The sequence below is a fragment of the Bemisia tabaci genome, chromosome 10 (genome assembly GCF_918797505.1).
Source record: "Bemisia tabaci chromosome 10, PGI_BMITA_v3".
Lineage (NCBI taxonomy): Eukaryota > Metazoa > Arthropoda > Insecta > Hemiptera > Aleyrodidae > Bemisia > Bemisia tabaci.
The window spans coordinates 19,125,295-19,145,289 of record NC_092802.1 but is presented as its reverse complement, the minus strand read 5'-3'; the positions used below and the strand labels follow the sequence as shown (position 1 = coordinate 19,145,289).

Genomic DNA, 19,995 nt, shown 5'->3' with positions numbered 1-19,995 from the left:
TTAGGAAATCTCTCTTTTTTTTTCTTTCGTATAAATGTCGTATTTTTCTTTTGCACGATTTTAACAATGCATTTCAGTAAACTTTAACACAAATACGTATATTTTTACTTTTTTAATCTTGCGTGTTTTGCCGTTTTTTTGGTGTTCAGCACCGGTACGGATTCAGTTCAAACTTAAACAAAATTTGTATGCCTGGTTTTCTACAATATTTTTGTTTTATTAAAATGTCTAATCAATTTATCTATAAAAAAAGAAAAAAGGTTCCTGGATCATACATTAAAACAAATTTTTCTCTCGTTTTTTAATGCTCAAACTAAACAATCAAATTCTTCTAGGATATTTTGCTTTTCCATAACCCCCTCGAGAATATTTTCTGAATTCGTCGTGCAAAAATACCCGAAAAATATGCAACGAAAAAAGGAGGAAAATTTGAATCTCAAGAACCACATTAAAGGGTTTTTTTTTTTTTTTTTTTTTTTTTTTTTTTTTTTTTTTTTTTTTTTTTACCATGTTTTTGGGATCAACAACTTTTGTGCATTTAAAACAACTTACCTATGACTGGATTCACACGGACAGCAACGTTCAATCCAACCATCATGTAATCCGGCTTTCAGAATGTAACATCTGAAATCAAATAAAATTTTAAGACTTTAGTCTCTTTTTAAAGAACGTTAATCCTTTTTTTTCGTTTTATCGTTTTCCTTCTAATCTAACAATGATCTGGATTATTCTACGCTTTTTATCCTCATTACAAACATTCGACGGGCCACATATTGAATAATTCCTTCATAATTTCAAAAGAAAATTCGTTAACATCTTTTGAATACTTTGCGATCAACAAGCTGACAGTTTCCTCCAGATTTTAGGCAAATGAATACTTATGAATATCTAGAAGTACTAACTGTCCATTTTATTTTTTAATTTTTTTTTCCCTGGGGCTTCGGTAGTTTTTCCAAAAGCCACCTCGAAAATTAAACCTACTAAAAAAGCGAAGTGAACAAACTCCTCAAAGGCATGCCACAAGTATTCTGAAATAATGGATGAATTTACGCTGGAGGAACTATGTGCGTGAGGTTTGCATGAAAAATAGTTACAAATCGACGGTGATGTTCCCAAACCACGAATCTCGGTTTGCAACATTGCAGTCTTCCAGTCGGATTTTATGTATTACGTGGAAAACTACTCAACGGCTATTTTAAAAAACTGCCTTGACTTTTCTTATTTGCGTGAGGAAAATTCTATGAAAATTTCAACTAGAGATGCACATTCGTTCACCCGTCAAAAAAAAAACAAGTTGGTTTTTGCAATCGCTAGCGATAGCAATATTCGTCATGGGAACTTTTGCTTCTGGGATATGAAAATGTTAAGGTACAGTTCGTTTTTAGTATCTTCAGAATTGAAGGGGCTATGTAATTTTGTGTCGACATCTCTTTTTTAACATTTTTAATTTTTTTTCTTTGCATACAAGAAAACTGTTATTTACCAATTATTTATTTTCGTTGGATTATGTATGGTTTTCGGAAGTTAACGCATTTAACTTTCAGTTTCGTTTTTTTGGCGTAAAGTATGATATTTTTACTCTACGCATATGCCCGAATACGCATCATAAGTGACCTATGTGCTTCCTAAGTTGCCATTTTTTTCATTCAAATAGATGTAGGTAACTGAAATGTTAGATGTGTACTACCTATACTACTTTCATGTCATTGCTTTATTTATTTATTTATTTATCTATTTACTTTTTGCGTAGGTATAAATTGTTATTTTTTGCTGAATTTTGGAGAAAATATTGCTTTAAGAACGTGGAATGTAAATTAGTTTTATTGAAAAAAGAAAATACCATCATTAATTTGGGCGAACAGAGAAAATATACATCAATATTTGGGTCAACATCTCCCTGATTATATAAAATTTCTGCATCAAAAAACTTAGCTTTTGTCTTCAGAAATACAATGATTCTAGTCCCAGTCAATTTGTTTTATTGAAAAAACAAAAAAAACAAAAAATAAATAAAAAAAAAACAACTGATATGTTAGACATACTATTTTCATGTCTTTCTATTTGTATCAATAGGTACTTTTTGCTTAACTTACGAACGTTGAATGCAAATTAACTTTATTGAAAAAAGAAAATAACGTCATTAATTTGGGGGAACATGTGGCTGATTATATGAAGGAGGTATATTCCAGTATTTTTGTTTAACATATTAACTCACGAGAAAATGTTCGTACATTTATCATCTAGTATTAATTATTTTTTGATGATTAGTCTAAAACATTCAATACAACCATTAAAAAGTAACACCCATCATCGGGTATCGAACTCCCGATCGCCTCTTGCTCGCACGTACTCAAAAATCTAAGGCGGATTAGTCAACTAGGCTATAACCAGTCTGCGTGTTGCGGAGTAAAAATAGCATACAAAAGACTCGGGCAATGTGCGGGACTTATCACAAGAGACCTTGACGCAGTTGACGCTTTTGGGATATGAGAGAATCATTAAGCGCATTTCTCTGTGAGACATTGTTTGCCTATGCTTTCATGTGTCACAAGGTTCATCTCACCATGCATTTGCTATCGCGGCAGTAAACTGAGGCAATATTTCTGTATTCATGGATTAAATCCATCAATCGAGTTCTGATTTTGGCTTATATATCCGTAACGGGTCCTCCAGAACAATTTTCCACCTTGCACAATAGTTATAATTTCTTTATTTCTATTTGTAAAATTTGAGGTGGGATAATGGCGGCTTCTCAAGAGCAACGAGGTAGGCGATCTTTTGCACCAACGAACAGAAAACTGATGGCGAAAAATAACCAATCAGAACCTCCCAAAAAAAAGAATTTGCCCAAAATCGGAACTTCGTGGTTCTGCGCAGATTTACCAGTCAGACACGACATCTCAAGGTGGAAAAAAACTCGCTGAAAGCGAATTTTAGCAATCAACACAACTTGACGTAGAGACATGATTGGCTAAAAAATACAACGGTTTTTGATACATCGGAAAATCAACCAAAAATCGGAGACTGGGCGAAACGCTCAAGGTCGCAGAGGTATAGGGAATCCCATAGCGAAAGCAACGGAACGATTCTAATATCATGGGGAACTCCGTTCCCATGACAAAAAAATTAGAGCAGAGATTGCATTTTCTGGGGATGTACTGCAGACAGTAACATCAAACGGATCCAGACGTTCCAGAATGTGACTCTGAGACAGATGGTTAATGCCGAGTGGTATATCAGAAACTCTGATATCCACAAGGACTTAAGCATCGTGTCAGTGAAGAATCACATTCGGGAACTGACGGAAAATTACGAACACCGCTTGGGTTTTCATCCTAATGTCGTGGCCATTTCCCTCCTCGATAATTCGATAACTCGAACACACTTCGCAAGCTCAAAAGGCGCAATCCTTTTGACCTGATCTCTGATTTTATCGATGTCTAATTTAGTCATCCATCACAATAAGGAATAGTAACTTTCACGAGCGAATTGAAAGACATTTTCTGTATGCACACAGTTTAATTTAACTTTTCTTTTGTATGTACATAGTACTAATCATGTCTAATCTTAAGTATTTGTCTAATCTTAAGTAATGAGACTGTTGTCTTTGTAGATAGTTAGCTATATTTTTAAGATTACATTAAGTTCTTCTTACATATGTTCTCATCTTCTTCACCCTTCACTCATTTATCATTAGTAGTTAGCTATCTCTAAGATATATAAGTTTCATGTTCTTAAGCTAAAAGTGCAAAACGTTTTTCCAAAGACGTGCTAATAAATATTCAAAAAAAAATATTAGAGCAGAGATTTTTAAACACCGTAAACGAGATACGCGGTTTGGGAGTTTCACTGTACAAATAAAGAATAAAGTCGTTGTTTTTTTATTCGAAATTGAAAATTTTGTTGGGCAAAAATGAAGAGCATCTAATATTGTGCTGCTGCGGCTCTGCTTTGGATGACAGTGCAACGCGTGGTGATTTCTCGAAGCGCCGAAAAATGAGAGGGATTCTAATTTGAACATGCCGCAAAAATACCTCGAAAGTTAACAAAGAGCACGTAACGGCGAGGCTTTCAGTGGCGTGACGTGCTGCGCTATGTATCACGAATCTCCGTTTTAACTTTCAAGCTAAATCTGAGTCCGAAACAAGAGAGATGTAATGATTGAGGGGTGAAAAATCAATTAAATTTTTAAGTTTTAGTAATGGAGATGTTGCATGTGTGAGGTATTTGCGATTTGACTGTTGATTCTTACGTAAAAGTTCGCGAAAAACACGATGGTGCCACTGGTTTTCTTTGAAATCAACTTCCATGCTCAAAAAAAGCTCTCAAGTTGAGGCCAAAATGGAGGGGATATCCCACGCTATCCCTTCTTCACAATTCCATCCTCCGTCGCCGCTTTTCATCGCTTTCCCGGCGCAAAGGCGAACCCCCGTCCCCTCATGAGCCACAAAACGCATTAAGTTTACAGGGAACAAAGGGTCGTCCTTAAATATATAGTTGCTCTCTTATGTCGAAGGAGTGACGTTTTGCACGCGTCGTGGCCTGGCGATTATATCGCGCGATGTGGTGCTTTCCGCCGCACAATAGAGCGTGGAAAAGTTGGACACGGAATGGAGATGTTGCATGTGTGAGGAATTTGCGATTTGACTATTGATTCTTTTGTAAAAGTTTGCGAAAAAGACGATGGTGCCACTGGTTTTCTCTGAAATCAATTCCGAAGCTCAAAAAAAGCTCTCGAGTAGAGGCCAAAATGGAGGGGATATCCCACGTTATCCTGAGAGTCCACCTCTACATCAAGGCAAACTCTTCATGCGAAGATAGGGAGCAAATACATTGACAGGCACTTTATTTGGGGACTCTAAAACTGAAAACACGGCATCACTGCGAATGGATTTTGCTCCCTTTCTTTGCATGGAGAGTTTATTTTGATGTAGAAGTGCTCAGGGTAGCGTGGGATATCCCCTCCACTTTGGCCTCAACTTGAGAGCTTTTTTTGAGCTTGGGAGTTGATTTCAGAGAAAACCAGCGGCACCATCGTATTTCTCGCGAACTTTTACGTAAAAATCAACGGTCAAATCGCAAATTCCTCACTTATGCAACATCTCCATTAAAAAACGCCGACGTTCTCTGCAGCTCTATTTGTCAATTTTTTGTTTTTCATAGTGAGCCTCGGTTGCCTAGATTATGCCGGATGTCTACTAAAATAGGCTGGCCAGAAATCAGTACTTTTTCAGTATATTCCCAAGAAATTCAGTAACTTCTAAACAGAAAAATTCCGCGCTTTGTCAGTACCTCCATTTGACGAAATTAGAAAAATTTGAATTGCTCGCTCAAATTGGGACAAAAATAACCAAAAAATGAAAAAAAAACTCCGGACCTTTCGCGGAATTTCCGCACTTTTTCAGTGTTTCCGGACCTCCCTTAAAAATTCGGTACTATTTCCAGACTTTCCGGAAATTCCGGACTTGTACACACCCTGTTATGACATTCGTAAATTCAAAATGACTTACGTATAACTGGATTCACAAGGACAGCTGCGCTCATTCTAACCATCATGCAACTCAGCTTTCAGAATGCAACACCTGAAATCAAATAAAAATTTATAAGTAAGATTTCAGCTCCTCTCCAGCTAAATTCCTCCCCCCCCTCATTTTCCTGTTTGTCGTTTTCCCTCTTATTTAGCAATCTGTCTGTTTTTCGCAGTAAGAACATCCGACAGCCCAACATTATATACTTCGTAAAGTTATCAAAATGTTTAAATTCAAAAATATACTCACAAACAATCATATTTCAGGATTGCTCAGTATTTTTTTTTAAAAAATGAAATGTCAGATAAATTAGGCAACAAGTTAGGGTGATTCTGGTTAAATCCATTATCCTGTAGACTGTCTCGACTTTATAAATTCATAGCGTAGAGGAGGCACTCAATTTTTTTTTTTTTTTTTTTTTTTTTTTTTTTTTTTTTTTTTACAGAGTGAGACCCTCATGCTTTGGATGACATCGGTTTTTTTTCATTTTCCTCTACATTATTGAAAACGTTACATCAATGCAGAGAGGGGAAGAAGGAAAATGGTAGAAATGCATCAGTCAAGCTAAATTCGAGCCAGACAGAGGAGGGAAAGGTGAGCATAGAGGTGGTGAAAAACAACTGTTTTTTAGTCGCTCAAAAAACGCCATCACCCAAAAATACATTTTTGAGCGAGATCTCCGTAGTCCAATGCGTCAAACATTGTGACTATTCTCATACCGAGGCGATATTTGCTGGCCTCCCAGTGCGCGTTTACTAAGGTTCTCTCCCTAAGATGACAAGAACTCATAATCGGTATGCTAGAAAGGAATTTGTCTTAGGAATAAAGCCCCAAAAATGTGATTTCTCGCGCTACAGTTTATTTGTTTTGGCTTCGTTGATCCTCTCTCATCATGGGGAAGCGGTAAGTTCAAAGTTTTGAAATTGATATGATAGTAAAACAGAAAGACATAAGTAAATCCTCCTTGTCTAAAATACAAGACGATTCCCAAAAAATAACGATCCTCTCTTGTTTGCTGTGCAATCCTAAAGAACAGACCGTGAAACAAACAGGGGACCATAGTGTAAAGAGATTTAAAATTGAAGAACTGATTTGATTTATTTGAGCAGTATCAAAAGAAAATGTTGGCGCCGTATAAAATTAAATGTATAGATGATAATTACCAAAATTAAAGAAAGGGGGGTTTATATTTTGCAGATCGAGCAACATACTATTGAATGATAAAAATTTACGGAGATATCTAAGAATTTGACTTTCAATATTATTCGGGACTCAACACTTTCAGAATATAGCGTCACTCTGCCCGGTTCCAGATTATAATGCAATCTCAAGCCGTACAAAGAACTAAAATATTATCTTTCTGCTGAAAGTGTATCCCTTGCAATGATTATACTTATGGTATTTGCCATATTTTTTTCCCAGTGCTTTAGAAATTCCCACTGACCTCCTCCAAACATCTATCTCTGTTGCTCTTAGCATATCTTGTGTCTGTTCCTTCGGTCATCCTAAACTTCGCATCTACAGGTGAAATACTTCTCACTTTGCACTGGAAAAAAAACACATTGAATTTAGAGTCCAGACACTTAAAAACATCGACAAGAAAAATACTCTTGATTCGATCAGATTTAAGCTTAAATCAAAAACCCAACCTCTTAATTTCATCGGATTTCCTTTTGATTTAAGCTTAAATCTGATTGAATCAAGAGTATTGTTTCTTGTCAATGATTTCCAGAGTCTGAACTCTATATCCAATGTGTTTTTTTTCCAGTGTGGCGTTGTAAATTCTCCTCTTGTTCCCTTTCGATATATCCTTCTTTTTTTTTTCTTTTTTCCTTTTTTTTGGGGCGTAACAACCTTCCTTCCTACAGTGTTTCTATCCTTATTTCCTTGACCATGCCCTCCCAAAATCCATCGAGCATCTTGAGATAACTGCACATTTAGATACTTTGCTCCCTTCAGTATTTGATGTGCTGATGTGCGCATCCTGATACTTTGCAAGATGCAACATATCGACAACTGTGAAACTGCAAGGATGTGTAGAGTGTACCTGAGGTGGGGCGTTTCAAAATCCCCACTTCTCTTTATTTCTTTAAAGGAGACCAAATCAACATCATATCTTATACAAGGAGAAGAAATTGCTGATTCAACAATTCAATTGCTAAAAACAGTGAGTGCAATGTTTCAACTTAGATTTTACAACACAAAAATGCTACTTTAACCACATTGTAAACTAATTTAACCACGTGGGTGGTTAAAGTAGCATATTTTTGTCGTAAAATCTAAGTTGAAACATTGCACTCACTGTTTTTAGCAATTGAATTGTTATATCAGCAATTTTTTTTCCGTGTACGTTTTAAAGAATCCTTCCAATAGGGAGAAGAACAAGCGAGAAATCTCTATAAACCGTTCGTGCGTTCGTATCAGAGAAGGGATCGGCTGTTTACTCGGTAGTCGAGTTTTTAAGTTCCCCCAAAAAAATGAGCACCGTTCAGATAAAAGAACTCGCTCACCAAGATTTCAACTATCAGTTTTGAGAGAACTAACCTACCGCTAAAAAAATAAACCGTAGAAAATCGATTATCTTTATCCGCACTTTGCCATTACAAGCATTAAATAAAGGTATCGCAGATTGATCTTTTCAAAATATGTTGGGATCTTTCTCCGCCATCTTGTTGTTGAGCTACCACGCCATTAGAGCGCATTTTTACAGTATTCTAGAATTCTCAGGTTGAGATCAAAAGCGTTTCCTATCGGTTGAGCGCTTAAAATTTCAAAATTTTTCTTTGTCAAAAATAGATAATGTCAAGTAGCCTGCAATGTCGAAAACAGGAGTATGCATTCCTGCAGGTTCACCATCGATACGTCGTCGCCTTCCGGCCAAAGTATCACAGGCGCCAAGCGACGTTTAAAAATTTCCCCATTTTATTTTTTAAAGAGAAATTGTTCAACGAAGCTGTCCGAAATTATCACCGAATTTTCTTTGTGCTGCAGATAAAATTCAGTGAAAGTTTCAAACAGACTCACCTAGAGTACCTACATAGGGAGAGTATGGACAACTCGAAACATGTAGCTCTTAGGGCCCAAAAGGTTAGGTAACCTTTAAAAACGAAAAATATCACTGTCAATCTATCAAACGAAAATGGACAAGAAAATTCATAAGTAAGCATTCTCCCGCTAAAATGAGTAAGTTTATGCATACGTGCTTTACCAACGACAGTTCCTATCAATTGTGATTATAAATCACTCTGGTGAATTTTAATTCATAGACTGCCCACCTTTTTGGGGTCTAGATGCTTCATCACCTAACCTCAAAATTTTTGACTTGTCCATACTCTCCCTATGTAGATACCCTAGACTCAACCAACCATTTCTCTCTAAAAAATAAAATGGCGGCGGAAATTTTTAAACGTCGTATGGCGCTTGTGATACTTTGACCGGAGGGTGATGACGTCTCATTTCCCTTTTATCACTGATATTTAGATGGAATCAAGAGGCTGGAACCAAATGATCACTGCACTTCAAGCCGCGACTCAACAATGCAATTACATAACGGCTGAAACGGATTGGGCGCTGAAGGCAGCTGCAGCGCAGACTTGCGATGAGGTCTTCAAGGCTCTGGACCAGTTCGGCCTAAACATCTGCCACGGATGGTTCGAAGCCAAGTGCCGCTATGTTCCCGGCTACCCCCTATACCAATGCACCGTCAAGACGCCTGCTTCATGTGCGTTTTTGGATCCAATACAAACACCCAAGACAGTGCTCGATTGTGCACCAGGCCTCCAAACCTTGGGTCAGGCAGACAGGTAGGTGTCTGTTACTTCGACTACCCAAGTACTAGTGATCGCGATAAATAACGATTTTATCGGTTGGTTATCGCGATTATATCGGTGGCAATATCAGTGGCGTGGCGTGCTTTGCGATATATCGATTGATCGGCCAATTAAACCTTTGAAAAAGTATCAATAAACGAGGTGTTCGCAGCGAGCACCTTAAAAATTGATTTTGTACACGGAAAAAACCTCGTGCGTGGGACCCGAAGTTTAGGTCAAATGGATCTCTGAATTTTTCAGATTGAACATCTGAACACTTTAGGTCTAGCTGTCGAGGTTCGGATCACACATCTGAGACTTCATTTCTTACATCTGAAGTACTTCAGATGTGAGAACCGAAGTTTTTCGGATGTGAAAACCGAAGTACTTCAGATGTAAGAATTGGAGTTTCAGATGTGTGATCCAAACCTCAGCAACTGGACCGTAAGTGTTCGGATGCTCAATCCGAAAACTTCAGATATACATTATGACCTAAACTTCACGTCTCATGCACGAAGTTTTTTTCTCCGTGTACCACAGCTTCAAATGGGGAAACATCGATCGATCGCAAAGCACGCCACGCCGCGCCACTCGGCAATATATCGAGATATTATCGCATTAAAAATTGCGATATAAGGCGATTAAACCGCTACACATCGCAATTTTTGGTTTGATAAAATCGCGATCAATTTGCGTCGATAAAATCTTAATTAAATCGCCATTTATCGCAATTTTTATTTCGAAGATATCACGATAAATTGTCGGGCGATAAAATCGCGATTTCACTGCAACAAGATCGAGGATAATCGCTCAGATGTTGACGATCCTAGCGATTTTATCGCCGATAAAATCGCAATATAGAGCGATTTTTCCATTCAGAATTGCTACTTGGGTACGGCTCAATAGAGGATCGAGTCAATCAGAGAGGTCAAACATGAAATTTATGGCTAAAACTGCAAATTTTAATGTGTATTTCGTCACATTTTAAATTTTAAGGAGTGCTTATAGAAGAGAATTTCACGAAAAAACCAATGAAACCACTTTTAGAACCTCAAAATTTTGTTTAAACGGCGTTATGAGCGTTTAAAGTTTCCAACTTGTGTCCAAAATCTCCTATTGACTTGATCCACTGTCCGGCTCAAAGCGTCACGCAACAAATTGTCTCAATGGTCCCATCATGCAACATCGCACAGAGGCAAGGTTTTGGACTGTGGTATGCTTATTGCTACACTTACATATAGTCTCGTAGTATGGCAACAGAGAACCTCCCCAATTTAAATTGAAAATATCTAGAAATCTGAGCAAAACTGAAAACAAGCAGTTCCAACGCCCAAGCGTTGAAGGGCGCTTCTTGGACAAAGCATATTACCACCAAATTATGTACCCGAAGACTGACGAATCTGGTGTTTAATTGAGGGATTCTTTAACCGCAATACCCTTCAAAACATCAGATCGACCGCGCAGATCTGAAGCATTCCACAAGCACTTTGTGATGAATTTAAGTTGGTGGTGTATGGAAACATAAAGGATGCACTGTAAATCAGACGACGGGAAAGAGCGGCGGAACCTCTAAAGCTGGTGCGTCAACGCGATCTAGCGGACAGCGGCGCGGCGTCGCGACGCCGCGAGGTAGGGCGCGCAGGTCGCGGGGGAGCGGGGCCGCGTGAAGAGGAGTTCAGCAGTGGGGCGGGGAAGCGCGGGTCGCGGGGAAGAGAGGGACCGGCCGGCCGGCGGTGACATCGGCGCTGGCTGGACCCATATTCACGGCGTGAACGCAGGCAGCGCTAATGTCTCCGCTAATTGGAGTTGGGGGTCCTTATTCATTCTCTTGGTCCATGACATAACCTTAAACCTTCCGCTCAATGCCGCAAACAGCTGACGTGTCGATGCTGCGCCAAGAAAATGAACCAATCACAAAGTAGCACAGTAATACGTCACTAAAATGAAGAGATCACGTGACTGTTCGTAATATTTTCAAATCGATCTGAAAGTACTGCCTCGGATATAAGTATTTAAAGCATAAGGAGGCCCTAAAATACTTTAACCAGGTAATACGTCCGTGCGAGATTGTTATGCTTTAAAGCAAAACATTTCACGAAAACTTTTACGAATACCAGATGCAGAAAAAAATCAAATTTTCCCGGGTGTACCAGAATGGCGTCATTACCCATAAGGCAAAAGGGCATGTAGTATAGTACATGTTACATCGGGGGAGTCGAACGGTTGGAAAGGGCGCATCTGGTACCCAGAAGCGCCCAAAATTTTACCGCATCATGCATCTGCCGCATGATTCATGGTCAAATGAAGCAGTCTGCTGAATGATTACGAAGAAACCTTGTCAATCATTTTATCGTAAATCGCGAGTCTGATATTTTCTATACTCCTATTAGAACAGAAAATTAATCAAGCGAGCAAATAACAATTCTGTGGAATGTTCGATCATTCCATGATATGTACCATACTTTTTAACTCAGAGTGAACATCCATCACATGATTTCTTCTTCCTTCATAAAATGCAAATTATTCAAAAACTTGACAAGAGAAAATCAAATCGAGAATAGTCAGTAGTTCAAAGACTAAAGAAAAATAAGTTTTTGCTAAATTTTTCTTTAAAAATGCTGCAAAATCTAGATATCTCTCTTTAAAAAAATAAAATGAGAAAATGCAAAACTTGGCAACGATTCTATAAGTTTGAATATTTGCTGGTGCTTTTAGCATTGTATGTACCTGATACTATAGTCTGTTTCACGTAAGCTGATACTTTTTATTCGGCATTAAAATCCGTAAATGGCAACGCATCAGTCCCGAACGCGGTGACCTGACCGCTCGCCGGCCACCCTCTTTTGTTCAGCGACGAGAGGCCGGCAACCCGTCCATTGTGAGGGTAGGAACAATGGGCACCCTTCATCCCTCCTTAATGAGCCCTAGTACCCGGACCCAATTTTCTTTCTCGTTGAAAAATTAAACTTTTAGCGTGAAAATTCAGGTCCAGCGGGAAATTTTGATGAAAATGAACTAAAATTTCATCCGATTATCTTAATTTTTACCCGATATACGGCACTTGGGCTCATTAAGGAGGGATGAAGGGTTCCCAAATCGCGGTCAACCACAAATGCCGTATATCGGGTAAAAATTAAGATAATCGGATGAAATTTTAGTTCATTTTCATCAAAATTTCCCGCTGGACCTGAATTTTCACGCTAAAAGTTTAATTTTTCAACGAGAAAGAAAATTGGGTCCGGGTACTAGGGCTCATTAAGGAGGGATGAAGGGTGCCCATTGTTCCTACCCTCACAATGGACGGGTTGCCGGCCTCTCGTCGCTGAACAAAAGAGGGTGGCCGGCGAGCGGTCAGGTCACCGCGTTCGGGACTGATGCGTTGCCATTTACGGATTTTAATGCCGAATAAAAAGTATCAGCTTACGTGAAACAAACTATAGCCTTCGACACATCTACAAAGTGCACAGAGTCGAAATGCAAGTGGGAGAGTTGGCGTCACTTTTAGGCACTATCCAGGTCGAATTCCGAGACTCCTATGTATCACGCCGGGTCACTTTTTCGATACCTAATCGACTGTTTTCGATACACGGGGACTCGGCCATCCGATGTAAACAAAGAATATAAGGAATACATTTTGCAATAAGGAACCACTATTTCTGGCCCATTTTAGGAATAACATACATGCCATTGGTTCCCTATGTAGATATGTGCTTTTATGGGAGAACCAGAGATAGTGGTTCCTCATTGCAAAATGTAATCCATAAGAATTACTACGTATTCCGCATCGCCATTTCGGATCGAAAATCTATCGAAAAAGTGGCCGAAGCTCGGCGCACACCGGACTCGGAACTCGTCGACCACATCATGGCACCAGCTCTCCCATTTACATTACGACTCTATGTACTCTATGAACACATCGCAACGTGACCAGAAAAACGTAATTTTTTGACCAACAGACCACCCTCCGCACCTTCCTCGCCCAGCTCTGGGAGGAGATCGCGCGGGAAGGGTAAAGAGCCCGCCTCAGAACCAACAAAGAGGCGTAATACTGGAGGTAGAGGTCCACCCCGCACCGGAGGATCTTCATATGCCGGAGGTTCTCCACCTACTAGAGGCTCTCCACCTACTAGAGGCTCCCCACCTACTAGGGGCTCTCCACCTTTTAGGGGCTCTCCACACGGCTCTCCATTTCATACAGACTCTCCATTCCCTACGGTTTCTCCATTTCCAATGGGCTTTTCTCTTCCTGGAAGTCCATTTTATCCGACGGATCCTCCGGGCTCCATGCCTGGACTCGCTATGGATCCCACGTTTGATGTGTCTGCCTACGGTGTTGCGGATTCGCTTCCTGGAAGTCCACGATATGCTCCGTACCCTCAATCCACTCCGCAGTCTGGACTCGTTGTAGATCCTTCTTTCCGTGTGGAGGATTTGGAGGAAGCGGATCTATCGTTCTACTGCTCGAGCCCCCCAGGCGGAGCCTTAAATCCGGGTCCCGCTGGTGGAGATGGAACTGGCGCCGCCGCAGGTGTAGCTGATGTGGCGGGTGCGTATACATAGGGTGATTCAAAAGAACCTTCCACCAAACTGCCGTGATGGCAAAAAGAGTACTAAGTGCCTTTCTGTATGAGCCATGGTTAGCACGTGTTTTTATGTGTCTCGGGATTCTTCTAAGCATGCACTTACTGCTCTCTTCGCTATTGCTTCAGCAAAGGCGTGCACTGAAAAAAAATCTCGTTGTATTTACTAAGAAAAGGGTAAAATTACCAAGAATTCAGGGTTCTATTTGATCCCAGTCTTTTCTTGGTAAAATTACCATTTATGGAATTGGTAATTTTACTGAGAAATCTCGGTAAAATTATTGACTTTCTCGGTAATTTTACTGATCCCCGGTAAAACCGCCAATATTTTTTGACGACTGTGGTAAAATTACCGAGATAAAATGGCATAGTTACCTGGAATTGATTACCAATAAAAGTGGTATTCTTACCTGGAGAAAAACAGTTAAAATACCGGTTCTTAAGTAAGCTTACCAGTCTGTCTTGGTAAAATTACCAATAATTGGTAAAAAAGTGAGATGGTAAAGGTACCAACGGACCTTGGTAAAAACGCCGAGAATTTTTTTTCAGTGTGGCTTACTTTGTGATGAATCGATTGATCTGTCATTTAAAATCTTGAAAAATGACTGAGAAACATGGTTTTCGAGACAAACGCTTTGATAATCGATTCTTTACCACAGTTTCTAGTGGGAAAATATCGATAATCTACCATTAACGCCTTGCCACTGCCTTCCTCCCCGCCTAAAAGTTGTCCTATTTGAGATAGAGATTTGAAACTCGGGGTATGTTCTCAAAGGTCAAAAGCAGCTACTTTTCGGACCCCCTTAAATTGTCTGAGAGCCTCCTTTGGGGGTGGGCTCCAGTTTTTTTGTTTCCGAATGGAAATACCCCTTTTATAATACCTCGGTCGAAAGAATGTTAAAAAGAAAAATTTTCGCACAAATCTATTGAGTCTTTATCTCACACCGTTTCAAAATTGCCAAAAATTGGCATCAGTTCTTTGTCAAAAGATTTGCCTGAAATCTCAGGGTTTTATGCCACGGGAAAACCCAATTTGGCATTAGATTTTTTTTAAAAAAATAAATAAATATCTTTCGGTAATTTTGTGCTTCAACCGGTCGCCATCTTGGAAAAACTTTTTTCTTTTTCGAAACAAAATATAACATCACAGTCGTTTCTTTCGTGCTAAAATACTTCCAGATACTAACTCTCGAGTAAATTCATTGGATTGTTTCCGAAATCCTCGATTCCTTCGACATGTTTTCGACATGTTTTGAATGAGACTTAGGCAAGGTAGCACGTTGCATAATTCTGTAATTAGGCCGGAATAGGCAAAAAGGAACCAAGCCACACCAGGCATTTTCAAATTCAATTTGGCAATTTCATTTTTTTACATGAAAACGGTTGTGTGGTTTTTTGTGCAAATTTCAGTGAATTTACTGACAGTACGAGACAATTCCCTTGAAATCCGCAAGGGAATTCGCACAAACGTTCTCTTGTGAAAAATGAAATTGCCTAGTTATATTTGGCAATAGCTGAAGTGACTTGGATCCTTTCTGTTAAACGTGGTCCAATGGACCACTTGACAAAGTACGAATTTAAACAATCTTATACATGTTTCTTAACCAGAATTTTACGTAAAACACGATTCGCGCAACAAAATTTACTGAAACCAACTCCTTATGAAGTTATTATCGTTTTAATTCCACATTGGTTACGAGGAATTCGAACTGCCCGCTCACGAGAAACTCAAAGCTTTACGTGAGTCAAATCGCGCAATACAACGCTTTCAGCAAGCTTCTCGATCGAGCAATGTTCATTTCCCACCATGTGGTGTTCAAACTATAAGCAATTTGCTATAGCTGAGCCAAAGTGTCAAGATTGAGGTTGCCAGATTTTTATATCGTAGGGACTGTCATGATAACGTCTAGCGCGCGATGTGAATCACGTAGAGCATTGAGTTTTCATGAGCGGGTGGTTTGAATTCACACATCAAGAATCATTGAATATCTTCATAAGGAGTTGATTTCGGTGATTTTCGTTGTGCGCGTCGTATTTTAAGTGAAATTTTGGTTGAGAAACATGTATCAGAATGCTGAAATTCGTACTTTGTCTAGTGGTCCATTCTTATCTCGTGTAATTATCCATTATTTTGAAGCGATTAATCTTGTTGAGTTTAGTAATCGGTAAATATTATCCGTAATTATAGGAGTTGAAGCACAAGGCCAAACGAAGCTTCAGTGTCCCGAGTGCGGAGGATATTTTAAACATGCGAACTCTTTAAGGCAACACGTGTCAATGCATGAAGCGATGCGCCAAGGAAGGACAACATGCCCGTGCGGTGTTGTCTGCAGCACGACGCAGGCTCTCAAAGTTCATTTGAAATCCGTGCATAAAGTCCGTGAGTTCATTTCATTTTCAATTGGTTTTGAAGTATCCAACTTTTTTTCGCACTTGTTTCCTGCGGTGCCACAGAAATACACGATTAACGCCCCTTAGTAAATTCGAACGCCGCACGGTGGATCGAGTCAATCAGGGAGGTCGGACATAAAATTTTTTACTAAAACTGAAAATTATGATGTTTATTTCATCACATTTGAAATTTTAAAGGGTGCTCCTGGCAGAAAATTGTACAAGGGAACCAACGGAACCACTTTCAGAATCTCAAAATTGTGTTTAAACGGAGTTATGAGCTTTTAAAGTTTCCCAAGTTTGTCCAAACCTCGGGTTAGGTTTGCAACCTTGCCAATCTTGTTGAAAAAGTATAGAAAAAATGAGAATAATCAAGAGCATGAAACTCAATGAATAAGTCTCATTTAAAACACCAGAAGGAACTAACCTTTCAGCAATCCTTGAGCCAAAAGATTTACTCGCCGAAATTACCAAAAAACTTCGATCGCTTTCTCTAGAATTAGGATTTTTTGACTGCAACTTCAAACCAACTAACGCCAATTTTTTGGTTTTTCATGAAAGTTTTTTGTGTTAAAGTGCTCGTGAATGACTGCGGCGAGCACTGGTGCCAATGTAACAATTGTTTTTGTCTCTGCATAAAAGCCTCTTTTCTGTAGAAGGTCATATGATAATGATCATTCGTGAACTATAACCTTCAACCCGTCAATGAGGTTGAAATTGACGTAGATCATCATAATTCCACGAACTTTCGTCTGGTGCGGCGATACGTACTGATTTCAAGGATGAGTTGCATTAGCGTCTGATGAGGTTGTTCAGTAATTTTCAAGTCGGGCATATTTGAAAACGTTAAGTGCTTTTATTGTTAGTTCAAAAGAATTTCCCCACATTTTAAATGATAGTAAGCACAAATGGTGTTCTTATAACTATACTCCTACCGGGAAAATATACGTCATGATGATTTAATGCGCTTTTTGTCTAGCGATCCCATTAGAATTATTTTTCGGCGTAGGGAACGAAAAATCTCCGTGTTTTAGGGGAAATTTTCCGTGTATGTCATCGACTCTTTTTCTGGAAATTGAGAAATGTTACGAATGCCTTTGATTAAGAGGGCTTGTAACATAAAAATAAAAGCTCCTTTTCAAATTTTTAGTATTAGATGTATCTATAAAGCCTTTAGACCATTTGGAACGAGTTTAATAGAGACAAATCGAGTCCCTTCAAACTTGATCCGAGGAAAAAAGCGTGTAATGGCTATTTTCTCGATCAAAATATTTTTTCTCCGCATTTTGATGTTTTTAATGTTCCACATCTATTCCTGAAATGTGCCTTGCGTTCCTGCTAAACTCGGTGCATTTCTTAACTGGTGAGGGTCAGCACAAGAATTGATTGCAAAACCACAACTTTTCTGCTTATGGTTTCTCTTTTCTTTTCGGCTAGCAGACGTGTTATTTGCTAATGTTTAATTTTTCTTTTGTTTTGCAGAGTTTGAGACGGGACCCAAAAGTAAGTGTAAATAAACAAAGTAAAAATAGAGTAGTTTACAATCTTAAGTATTTTAAGATAAGGATCTTATCAGAGTCATTCTATCAGTGTAATTGGTGTAATTTAATTTAGTTTTTCATCTTAAAGATATCATTAATAAATTTATTGAATTATGAACCAGAGGGCCAGTTTGGCCTAGCGGCCAACCGAAACAGATTTCACTCTGCATTAATCTTTGAGAATTTGGAAGCCAAGAGAATAAGTGGAGGATGACTTACTACTCAAAAATCGCGCGAATTGTAACAAATTTTCCTTACGTCTCATTTTTGTTGATTTATATTGTTTTTGCAACACAAAAAAATAAGGAGGAAGCAAAAGCTTCAGAACGATTGAAGTCATTCGGGAAATTTTGCGAGATAATTTGTTTATTCATGTTAAAACTCTGTTTTAGGTTAAGTACGTCTCTTTTTATAGGCTTTCATAGGGTAAAAGCACACGAAAATCACAATAAGGCCCATAAAAAAGTCTGGAACCCAGTCTCCATAGCGCGCAATTCGCTTATTCCGTAACATGTTCTTTCTTTCCTGCGTTCGCGGACAGTTTTCCTTGTTGCTGGCGACCAGGTTTGCCCGGGAAATGACGTATAAGCAAACCAAGCGTATAAATAAACAATCTCGCATACTTCTTCTCGCTTACGATTTAATTTTTTTCAATCGTTTGTTTCCTCCTTACATTCTTTGTACTACACTGCCGTGCTAAGGAAGAACGCCGTATGAACATTCGAGAGTTGCCAAATTTCCTTCGATAAAACATGTATTTTTGAAGAAATGTATGCACATTTTTCTTTGAAATGTTCAGATATTTTAGAGTGAATTGCGTACAAAATTGTCTGAAAATGTTGGATAAAAATATTCACAATTTTTCCAGTAAATTCGGTTTTTATCGAAGGAATCTTGGCAACGCCTGAAGGCTCATACGGCGTTCTTCCTTAGCACAGCAGTGCAGAGCCAGAAACTTTAAATCAACAGCAATCAGACGGAAAAATATTTAGGTTTATGGGGACCACAAATTATTTGAAAAACAGTTTAAAAGAAAAAAAAATAATGAAAAAATAAACAAAAAATTATTCAACGCATATTTACATTTAAAAGTCATGTTCCCCGTATTATCTTCAATGTTTGTATATGGTAATTTTTATTTTTTAACCATGAATTTTTTTTTGTTTTTTCGAAGGTTACGTATGTGATGTGTGCGGAGTGGATTTTAAGAATACGAAGAAGCTCTCTGCACACAAACCAACTCACACTGGAGAAACAAACTGCTTTGTTTGCAGGAAACCCTACAAAACCATAAGTGCGAGGAATAAGCATATAAGGGATAAACATCCGGAGGTTGACCTATAACCAAAATTATGAATTTATTATTACGGTTGTGTGGTTAAACTGAGCAAAACCAAAGAATGATTCAATAAACGAACGGACCAGAAAAAAATCGCCGATTAGTTTCTCAAGCAGATGGATAAGCCAAAGGAATTTTCATTTTTGCAAAATGTATAGTCCAATGGAGCTGTTGCACCTTTTTAGATTAATTTTTGGAAATTAAATAAAAATGAGAATGCTTGCATTTATCCGTTCTTCATTGGATGAAATTTTAGCCAAGGAAACGACTTTTAAAAGCGCTAAAACTCAAACCCCGTTTCAACGGACCAGGAAAAACCGACGATTAGTTTCTCAAGCAGGTGGATAAACCCGAAGAATTTTCATTATCCAATGGAGCTGTTGCACTTTTTATAGATTAATTTTTGGAAAGGAGATAAAAATGAAATGCTTGCATTTATCCGTTCTTCATGAAAAAAACGACTTTCAAAACCGCTAGAAATCAAATTCTGTTTCAAACGGAAAAATATCAGGCCAACAGATTTCGTGACGTCAAAAAAATTGACCCTCCGGCTGCCATGGTTGCACTGGATTTAAGGAAACCAGGGGTCTTTATCTCACATCACGTTGTAACCTTCAGGCCAATGAGATACGCTCTTTTCATAACTCCAATTTTACGCTTCTTATAAAATAGTTTCGTGCTAATCAATTAAGCTCGAAAACACGTTGCTCCTTAAAATTTACTGTGGCAAAACCTCCTTTCAAGGTAATTCCTGGATCTTGCAACACCTCAAATATATTTCTATTTCCGACAAATATGCAAAACAAA

The 19,995-nt window shown here is 38.6% G+C and overlaps 2 protein-coding genes across 4 annotated transcripts in view; one reads left to right on the top strand and one right to left on the bottom strand.

Moving 5' to 3' along the window:
- The window catches only part of LOC109033369 (uncharacterized), a 358,654-nt gene that overhangs the window by 338,562 nt on the left and 97 nt on the right, over positions 1–19,995 (bottom strand). For both annotated transcript variants that reach the window (XM_072305106.1, XM_072305107.1), the window contains exons 2-3: positions 5,511–5,582; positions 553–624 (exon numbers count right to left, since the gene is read on the bottom strand). The gene's annotated coding sequence lies outside the window, so the exon portion shown is untranslated. The remainder of the gene's footprint in view (positions 1–552; positions 625–5,510; positions 5,583–19,995) is intronic.
- On the top strand, positions 5,590–19,968 carry LOC109033402 (uncharacterized). 2 transcript variants are annotated; one of them, XM_072305109.1, is made up of 6 exons: positions 5,590–6,431; positions 9,009–9,331; positions 13,294–13,883; positions 16,106–16,297; positions 17,791–17,811; positions 19,024–19,968. In XM_072305109.1, exons 1-6 carry the CDS (start codon positions 6,303–6,305, stop codon positions 19,191–19,193), a joined length of 1,425 nt encoding a protein of 474 aa, XP_072161210.1. In that variant the 5' UTR covers positions 5,590–6,302; the 3' UTR covers positions 19,194–19,968. The 2 variants fall into 2 exon arrangements, with proteins under 2 accessions (XP_072161210.1, XP_018901544.2); XM_019045999.2 differs by having other exon boundaries at positions 5,590–6,122; positions 19,024–19,967.

Bases quoted from the DNA above. Each gene is read 5' to 3' on its own strand.
- LOC109033402 (XM_072305109.1), top strand. From the start codon at position 6,303: ATGACAAGAACTCATAATCGGTATGCTAGAAAGGAATTTGTCTTAGGA. The intron at 16,298-17,790 runs GTGAGTTCATTT...TTTGTTTTGCAG, and splicing joins GAAATCCGTGCATAAAGTCC to AGTTTGAGACGGGACCCAAA. The intron at 17,812-19,023 runs GTAAGTGTAAAT...GTTTTTTCGAAG, and splicing joins GTTTGAGACGGGACCCAAAA to GTTACGTATGTGATGTGTGC.